The sequence below is a fragment of the Sinocyclocheilus anshuiensis genome, unplaced genomic scaffold (assembly GCF_001515605.1).
Source record: "Sinocyclocheilus anshuiensis isolate Anshui unplaced genomic scaffold, SAMN03320099.WGS_v1.1 scaffold346, whole genome shotgun sequence".
Taxonomy (NCBI): Eukaryota; Metazoa; Chordata; class Actinopteri; order Cypriniformes; family Cyprinidae; genus Sinocyclocheilus; species Sinocyclocheilus anshuiensis.
Genome location: NW_015546048.1, coordinates 567,828 through 577,756, shown reverse-complemented (window position 1 = coordinate 577,756; position 9,929 = coordinate 567,828). Strand labels below are relative to the sequence as shown.

Genomic DNA, 9,929 nt, shown 5'->3' with positions numbered 1-9,929 from the left:
TGGGGGGGGGGGGGGGGGGGGTGGGGGTGCTATTAGCATTAGTACGGATTTTATATTAGTATTAGTTAGTATTTATATTTTATTATTTTAGTTTTACTGAAACAATAAAAAAAAAAACATTTATTTAATTAATTAAAAAATGTGATAATAATTATTGGCTTATAAGTATCAACCAAAATTTCAATTCCAGTGCATGCTTAAAATATACAAAGTTTTAGGACTGTAAAAAACGTAAAACAATAAAACTTTATTATTTAAAATGTGTATGAAACTCAAAAAACTAATAAAATCTGTAAATCTAGGACATTAACCATGTGAACTAAAACAAAAAGTCAAAATCAGACACAAAAAGATTTCCTTGCTTTCATACTATATGTATGTTATAGTATGTCTACAGTTTATTTATTTATATTTGTGTGTGTGTGTTCAAGATGAGAAAGAACATCATAGAAGTTTGCTCTCACCTCCACTTTCTCTTCATCCTCTAGTTCTGCATCCAAGAAGTCCAATGTCATGGGTTCCTGAGGCTTGAGATCCTGCAGGCAAACAACAACAACTTTCAAAGTAATACCATAAATCAATACTGGACACCATATTTGTGTGCGGAAATATTTACCAATGAGTCACTTTTTCCTTGAAGAACTGTTTCTCAGCATATCTACTTTGTTCCACACAAAGTGTTCACTAATCCCATGGATCACTGACTAAACATTTACTAATTGTCATGCATGTGTTTTGAATAAATGCTCTCTTTGCCGTTTCATCTGTGAACTAAACAGAACGATTGTGTTTGGACTGCACAAATGATATTTATTACAAAGGACAGATGACCTCTGTAGATGTGGGTGGCCTGTGTTATTTCATCATAACCTGTACTGAAGGTTCTTCAGCCATGCATAACTGATCATACACATGGCTATGGGCAGCTACTTCTAGTATAAGAGAAAGAAACATACAGTAATGGCACGAGTGAGAGTCGTACCTTTGGTTGAAGGTTGGGATGAAGCAGCACGTAGCCGTTGGGGTCGATGGCGAAGTAATATCCATTTGGTCCGAGCTTTATAAAACAAAAGACAAGTGATAATTATTCTGTAACATTTGATAGGGTGTTTTTGCTACTGTACCTTTAAAACTGCTACATGTAAATGATGCTTCTTATTATTGGCTAACCGTTTTGCATGTGAAATGTTTATAAACACTCCCACCAGGCTGGCAGAAGTAGTTCATCATAAGTTTAAGCTTGGATGATTCATTTTTGCTGCTCAGTATCCACAGACAGAAAAAAAAAATCCCATTCTTAAGAAATATTGATGCCTAGTTTAAGTAAAACTATTAAAATATGTATTAAATATAAAATATAGTGCTTTCTCTTCCTGTTTTCCAATCTATACTTAAATATTGATGATGTCTTAAACATTGTTTATTTATTTATTTATTTATGAGTGAGTGACCCAAAGAAAGAAAGAAATAAAGAAAGAAAAAAGAACTCTTCCTGTTTTCCAATCTATACTTAAATATTGATGATGTCTTAAACATTGTTTATTTATTTATTTATTTATTTATGAGTGAGTGACCCAAAGAAAGAAAGAAATAAAGAAAGAAAAAAGAAAGAAAGAAATCAGAATTTTTTTACTGAATTATGTTTAGAGAATTACACAATTTTTTGGTATCAGTTGATACTGGATATTAACACTGCTAAATGTAATTTTAAGCAAATCTCAAAATGAATATTAATATTATAATATTATATTATAATATTGTACGTTATTATGTTTTGATGCCTAAATTCACTTGTAGCATTTATAACAAATGGTTTTAGCATTAGTATTAGTTAGCATTTTAGTATTAGTATTATTTAGTATTTTATTATTTTTATTTTATTACTTATTATTTTAGTTTTATTGAAATAATAATAATAAAACATTTGTTTCGTTATTTTTAAAATGTGATAATTAGTGGCTTATAAGTATCAACCAAGATGTAAATATCAGTGCATCCTTAAAATATACAAAGTTTTAGGACTGTGAAAAACATAAAAACAATAAAACTTTATAAACATTATATAAAACGTGTATAAAATTAATTCAAACTAATCAAACCTGTAAATTTAGGACATTATAAAAAAAGGTCAAAATCATTACATACATACTTTCATTGAGTATGTATGTTATAGTATGTCTGTCTATATTTAATATTAAACTTTTATTTCAAAAGAATCAGGAAAATGGTTTAACATAATATGACCCCTTTAAATTTATTTGACATTGAAAACAAAAAAAAAACAAAAAAACAAGATTTACTAAACACAAGGAATGCAGTAGCACTGGTAACATGACCCAGCTGCTACAGGTCAATGCAACGCTTATGCAAGTTCTTCAATGTTGCAAACTATCGGTTGTAAATTAAAAAGTGCAGAATGCACCCACACGCTCTCACGCCTTACAGTGTAATGTGGAGTCAGTCTCTTGATGTCACCCAGAGACACGTCTATGGCCATCACCCCTAAAATTAACTGGCTCTGGTTCTGCAATTGATAACAAGGACATTAAAACAGATCGGGTTCCACTTCAGTTCATCTGATTCACAAGACATCAATTCACTGTTCCCAGACTCCACCTTATTCTTGTCTTGACTCTTCCTGGTGCTGGTCTTATTGAACACTGGCAGAGTGCCTGTAATCACAAGACCCAATTCCTGCAACACAAATACAAACACAACAGCTATTCAATACTTCAGAATCAGCCTAATTTAACAAATCTACTATATATAGAACATTTGACGTACTAGAGCGTCCACGTAAACGTTGGTCCATTGCACATTTTTTGCTTTCTTGTCTTCTTTCACCATGGGCCTACCCAACACATCCAGGTACTCCTGCATGTAAAGGATGCTGGTTACTATCCTATATGCTGGACAGAATTCACATTTATGTGTCATTTACCTGGGTGTTGATCCTGATGGCTCCAATAGAGGGGATCTCATAATAATAACCTGCAAGGAAACATTAACATCTTAATACATGATCATATATCACATACATAAGTCTCTCAAATTTCTTAGCATTCAATTTCAGTGTTTTACCTTTGTTATTGCAAGCCATCCATTGAATCATAATAATAACCTGCAAGGAAACATTAACATCTTAATACATGATCATATATCACATACATAAGTCTCTCAAATTTCTTAGCATTCAATTTCAGTGTTTTACCTTTGTTATTGCAAGCCATCCATTGAATTGGTGTCTTATCATAGTTATGCTGGCCCACAGAAAAGGTGAAGATTCGAACCTGACAGAAAAGAGAGAAACAAAGGATATTGACATGACTATATTGGAAAATTATGTGTATGTATGTTAATATTAGCTATACTTTCTGGACCAAAAAAAGCCATTTGGACATCCTTATCTGTAAAAATGATATATAATAATTTTTTTAAGAGATTTCTCACTGCTCACCAAGGCTGCATTTTTTAAACAAAAACACAGCAAAACAGTAATATTGTGAAATATTATTACAATTTCAAACATGTAATTTATTCCTGTGAATAGTAGTCATTACTCCAGTCTTCAGTGTCACATGCTCCTTCAGAAATCATTCTAATATGCTGATTTGGTGCTAAAGCAATATTTCTTGTTCTGCTTATATAATAATGCTTATATAATAATGCATACTATTTTTGTGGTAAGTGTGATATATTGTTTTTCAAGAATTTTGAATAGAACAGAAAGTATTTATTTGAATAGAAATCTTTTGTAACATTATAAATGTTTTTCACTTTTGATCAATTTAATACATCCATTCTGAATTAAAAGTATTATTTTCTTCTAAAGATGACCCCAGACTTTTGAAAGGTAGTGTATATATATAATATCAATGTTAAAAAAGCAATACAAATTTTCTGTTAATGATAGTGTTTAGTATTTATTATTAGCTGTACAAGTCTATGGCGTGTCTTGATTTATAAAAATGTGTCTGTGCGCATAACATGGATTATCTATGCTCAAAACCTAAAGACATTAAATTCTTTACTAAGTAACTGCTGTAGTCTAGAACCAACCGTAATGCTTCACCAACTGAGATGGCTTGGTCATGTTATCAGAATGCCACCAAATCGCCTTCCATGTAAGGTACTGTATGGTCAGTTACATCTCAGCCACCGTTCTGCAGGAGGTCAAACAAATCGGCTGAAAGACCAACTCCTTAAGAAGTGTGGGACACAGCCCACATCCTGGGAAGCTAATGCCATGAATCGCACAGTTTGGCAGCAACTTTATCAGAATGGAGTACAAACGTTATGAGAACAAGCGAATTGAGTCTCGCCTGTCTAAAAGGCTGAAGAGAAAGCAGGTCATGCTTGTTCCTTCCCCTCCCCGCCAAGACCAGGAGAATTTTTACATGCCCTGTCTGTTAAAGAGAGTGTGCTTCTCGCATCGGATTATATAGTCATCAAAGAACCCACAAACTATAGGAGAAGTCATCATCGGACACGATGGACTACCAGAGAGAGAGGGAGAGAGAGTGTGTGCGTGTATGTGGTTCCTCACATTCTTGTCAGGGTTGTACTCTTCAAAGATCTCTGAAGCTCTGTCCTCTCCTCCGTCAGTGAATAGCATGATAATCTTGTTACAGTTTGCTCTTGTAACATTCATCTATGAAAGGAAGAAATACAATAAATCACTGTGATGCCACTAGCTTTAAAATTCACTGCTGCTGATACTAAATCTTAAATACTGTGAAGTTTTGCTGAGCAGCCTATGAGTAGCACAGTCCACAAGATGGCGCAATAAACTTGCATTTAAACAAAGATTAGACTGGCTATCTGGCAGAGATTGTGTATTATCGCAATATATATATATATCACACACACACAATACGCAATATATTTTATACTTGCAATTTACTTGTAATGTATATTAAGACCAAAAAATTATATGTTGTGTATATATCTATGTTGTGTAGGACGGTAAATATTATATTTTTGAGGGGTAAAAAGTCATATTATGGTCCCATAATTTGCTACATTATATATACTTACTGAGGAGAGCTGGTTAAAAGCCTCCTTGAAGCCAATTTTATAGTCAGTGGTGCCATTCGCTGTGATCTTCTGTACCGCCTCCTTCAGAATCTTTTTATTGCGGACATTTGCTTGGACCAGGTTTTCAAAACAGGCAACCGACTTGGCCGAATTGTTGAACTGAAATCATATAAAAGCATTGTAGTTAGTTGGTAAGTTATCTGTAAAAATCTATGTAAAACTGTGAGGTGCAGCTTGCATACATGCAAGCACTGTTATGAAATCACTTTGCATCATTTAGATTCAAGGCTTTGTTCGGGTCCTCTATGTAAGTCCCATGGCTCAGTGCCAGCAATACACTTAGAGCACTGCTGGCTAATTTCATTAATGCCAAGCTAACGTCACACAGCTGGAGTCAGGCCATAAAATACAACCGCAAAGCTATTAAAGATATGGAGGAAGAAAGTTAATTGAAAATATACAAAACAACTCACTTAAAAGCAGAATATAGAGTTTGTTATTTTTATTCCTGTCAGTAGTCTCACGAACAAAATGAAATAAATGATGCATTTCATAAATGAATTGCATAGCATCTGAAGCAGAGGATGATGGGAAACATCAATAATTCTTTGGCCTGCCGCCTCAGCGGTGCCTAACTGAAAACGCAAAAAAATGAGCTATGACGTTATGAATGCTTGGAGGCTCCCTGCCTCTGTTTCCCTCCAATTTTCTATTCCTACTCAGCAGGAATCCAGATTTTTTTGAGGAGCGTCGGAGGAGTTTATCATTTAAACACTCTCAGCAACACACATATCTCCTGTATAGGCTACTCACAGAGACAATGTTGACGTAATCATCATCGGAGAGAGTCTCCAGCATCTCACTGACGGAAGTGCGAATGAGCTTCAGTGTCAGACCTGACACACTTCCACTCCTACGGAGAATAGCATAGTTAGAACATAGTTTGAATATGTTTGTTACTATATAATCACTACCATTCACAGGGTTTTTATTAGTTACTTATTTATTATTTTTAGACATTTTTATTTTGCAGGAAAAACTTTACCTTAATAAAAAAAATAAAAAATAAAAAACATCCAAAAGACAAACATCTAACTGAAAACAGCTTAATGAAATAAAATGATTAAAAAGAGAGTGACAACTTATGGACCGCCCAAAGAACTGAAGGGAAAAAACAGAGCTGAAAAAAAAAACTAGATAGATAGATAGATAGATAGATAGACAGATCCACAAGAGAGACACCTTAGCGAGACATCAACAGAGCTGGGGGGAAAAGTAGAATAATTCTCAATCAATCAATCAATCAAAATCAATCAATAAATCAATCCAAAAGAGAGACACCTTTAGCTATGAATAGCCCAAAGAGCTGATAGCTCAAAAAAACTATAGGTGGAAAAAAGCTGAGGGGAAACAGAACTTAAATCACTCACTAAGTTTGAATGCTGGCAGATAACAAAATTCAAAACAGCACATATAGAAAAGACTAACCCCCATTTAGGCTTTTAATGGCTCCAGAACTGACATGCTGGATCAGATTTTTATGGGTTAATAATCCCTCTGTGATTCCAGCGGGAGGTGTGTGGGCTTTAGTGTTTAGTCATGAAGCTAAACTACCTTGATTGGCTAAAGCTGATCTACACTAATGGGCTCAATGCCCAGACAGCACAACACCATCATCATTACGGCTGAGCAATAATAGAATCAACTCTTCAAGGCCAAATTTTCTAATACAACAAGGCTAATTACACTTGTAACCAAGAGACGCCCCTTAAATATGATCAAATATACCACATAATGGCACATTAATGATGTTTTTGATGGCTTTTGTATATTTCTGGGTCATATCTGTAACTGACTTTTCAGTTACATCTACATTATTAAATGCCAAGCATGACTATAATGTGCTTCTTCAAATATTTAATGACAAATAAGTGGGGTATAACAGTTTAAGGCACATCATCAGAACAAAAAGGTGCTTTTTTTGCTTGCACTGTTTAATATTCATAAATTGCTTAAAACAAGCTTATTTAACTGCCTGTCAAAGATTTCCAATGTAATGTTTATTACTCTCACCTCTCATTGCCACGCTGTGTCAGTCTTTAATCAGCGTCTCTGTCTCTCTGATGTTGATAAATGTCTCAGAACTAATGCAGAACTAACATGAGCTCTTTAAGTAGACAGTGTGGAATGTGTCACATGCAATGAAAAATGACATTCTGCTGATCAAACAATTGCAAAATGCAGTGCAAAGTGCAAAATCGAAACAGGATCAGTTGCAAGAAAGACTCCGGTAACTTGAACAGCTCGGTGGGTTTGTGTCAGTGAGTGTATGAACTATAACAGTGAATCATAGAGACTTCACTCACGCATCCACCAGGATCAACATGTCTTTAGGTGACGCTGCACCTTGGATATACCTGCAAACACACAGACACACACACGCAAGAAAAAACATCAGGCATAACAACTGAGAGAAAATGAAGAAAAAACAACACTTGCTATCTCTCTCACAAGCAGACACATATAAACTCCAGCAGCACAGGTTTGCTCACCAGGGCCTTCGGCGTACATCATACAGGTCAATCTTATTTGGTGTGCTCCTTGTGTCAACCCAAGGGGAAGCTAGAGCACATGGGATAATGGGATATTGGGTTTATTACGATTATTATCTTCCCAACCTTCTACAATCACTTCTAATGAAGAAGATAAAACATTTTCAAGTACCAGTCATTGTGAGTAGAAATAGGTTTTATGCGCCTATGTTATATGAACAAAATAAGAATGAATGAAAAATACATAAATAAATAATTCAATACAAAATATAACATTTTATTTAAAATCTAGGTTTAGTATTTAATATTAATTAAAATAATAATAATTTTAAATCAACTGAATATTATTTTGATACTGTTAGAAAAATAAAAAAAACCAGCTAAGAGGTGATTAAAGTCACTGTTCATTACTGTTCAACCTTCTACTATCACTTCTAATAAAGTAGATCAAACATTTTCAAGTATCAAGTGGCTCTTTAATGCAAGTAGACATAGGTTTTATAGGTCTGTTATATATGAACAAAATAAGAACAAACAAGCAAACAATTAAATAATCACAGTATTTAATACTAAATATTTAATTTTACTTAATATTTAATTTAAAAATTAAGTATTAAATATCAATTTAATACAATGTAATTAAAATAAGTGTAAAATTATTTTGATTCTAAAGAAAAAAAATGAAACAACAGCTAAGAGGTGAATCATCTAAAAATATCATGACTTGCATTACATTTATAATTTCAATAAATGATATAATTGGAAATCTGATGTCATTTAATAGTCATATAGCACTCATGACTTCCCTTTTACTAACATGAGGTTGTCTATGTTCTGTGCATTTGTTTTTGCTTTTCAGTTTTTATTTCCTGCCCTGTTCATTGTGTTCACCCTTATCTCATTAGTCTACAGCCCTTGTTCCAAATGCCACCTTCACGTCCCACCATCAGATGAAACGCATTTGGGACAGGAACAATGTCCTGCAATGGCTGCATATATAGTGTCCGTGTGCTTTCCGTAGTCTCTATGTTATGATAAATTCCTGTAAATAATGAAACTTCTTGATAACACGGAGTTCCTATTCATTCCAGTGCTTTACCTGGGAAGTATCGAGCCAGGCCAGTTGCACTGCCAAACACCTGCCAGAGGAGGGACGGGTCATTCTCCCAGTTCTTCTTGAAGACTTCATCTAGAGCCGCAGTCCAGTTTAGCTCATTCAGGATTATAGTGGCTGTTACAAACACGTAAATATAAAGAATAAATCCCATTCTCGACGTAAAGCAGTTAACTCAAGCTGACATGTTTTCTGAGAGCTTTGTTCTAACAAACACTCAGATGAACCCCAAATCAGGAATAAATCAATAATCTGGCTCTCAAAACTTCAGATCCCATCATGTTATGCTGAACTCAAAGTGATAAACCACTTGAAGGAGAAGCTGCGGTAGAGGAAACAACAAAGTGAACTATTAGTTAATGCAGTTCTAATGGAATAACAGGAAAATTGGGTCGTAAATGGACACTATGTCTGCTGTAAGTGAGAGTGATGATAACATTTTAAAATGAGCCCTGGCAAAGATATGACATCATTCCCCATGATGCCACATGACTCGTTCCCAAAAAAGCCTTTGATATCTCTTTCTTCTGTGGGTTTAGTTTAAGCATTATGATGATACTAAATTATTATTAGCATCATTACCACTTTGACAGCCTAATTCTGAAAGGAGCTGGTGCGTTTGATCCCATGGGACGTCTTTCACCACCCCACCAATGCTACCCACTTCCTCTTTCCATCAAGACTCCTCCCACTCTAGGTGTGTAATCAAAACAGGCTTTCTCCGTCACTCAAAAGCAGACCAGACCCTATCGATCATCTTACGAGGGTCCATCAGCAGCCCAATGGCACATCTCATCTTCCTCTATTTCTACCACTTCCTTCCAGTCCTTCCTGATATACTCATTCGTTGGCTATTGTAAACAATATGTATGGAAAAAGTTTATAAACCATTATTGGGAAAAAGTATGCTCAAGAGAGTTAATCATAAACAGTTTGTAACCTAACAGCGATCGCCCATTTAAATCTGAGTTTTTGTCCTAACCAGTCATTTTAGCAAGCCATGGCGAAATCTCAGCGCTCCAAAATCCTGTTCCCCAAAACTGCACATAAATTCAACATCTTCTGATTGCGTTAAACTGTGTAGTGCAGCTCCGCATTTTCACTTTCAGTATGGACAGACAAATTACAAATCACTTGTCGCTAGAAATTGCCATGTCATGCCCTGTTAGGACACTTATAGTGAGTAGAGGAACAGCGCCTTTTACACACACACACACACACACACA

The 9,929-nt window shown here is 34.8% G+C and overlaps 1 protein-coding gene across 1 annotated transcript in view; it reads right to left on the bottom strand.

The window, feature by feature from the left end:
- The window catches only part of cacna2d1a (calcium channel, voltage-dependent, alpha 2/delta subunit 1a), a 78,403-nt gene that overhangs the window by 19,947 nt on the left and 48,527 nt on the right, over positions 1–9,929 (bottom strand). The window contains exons 7-19 of the mRNA XM_016500232.1: positions 8,689–8,820; positions 7,590–7,659; positions 7,404–7,454; positions 5,851–5,950; positions 5,038–5,196; positions 4,547–4,651; positions 3,212–3,290; positions 2,942–2,991; positions 2,785–2,874; positions 2,617–2,694; positions 2,444–2,524; positions 983–1,057; positions 465–536 (exon numbers count right to left, since the gene is read on the bottom strand). Of these exons, the coding sequence (XP_016355718.1) occupies positions 465–536; positions 983–1,057; positions 2,444–2,524; positions 2,617–2,694; positions 2,785–2,874; positions 2,942–2,991; positions 3,212–3,290; positions 4,547–4,651; positions 5,038–5,196; positions 5,851–5,950; positions 7,404–7,454; positions 7,590–7,659; positions 8,689–8,820 (1,142 nt within the window). The remainder of the gene's footprint in view (positions 1–464; positions 537–982; positions 1,058–2,443; positions 2,525–2,616; positions 2,695–2,784; positions 2,875–2,941; positions 2,992–3,211; positions 3,291–4,546; positions 4,652–5,037; positions 5,197–5,850; positions 5,951–7,403; positions 7,455–7,589; positions 7,660–8,688; positions 8,821–9,929) is intronic.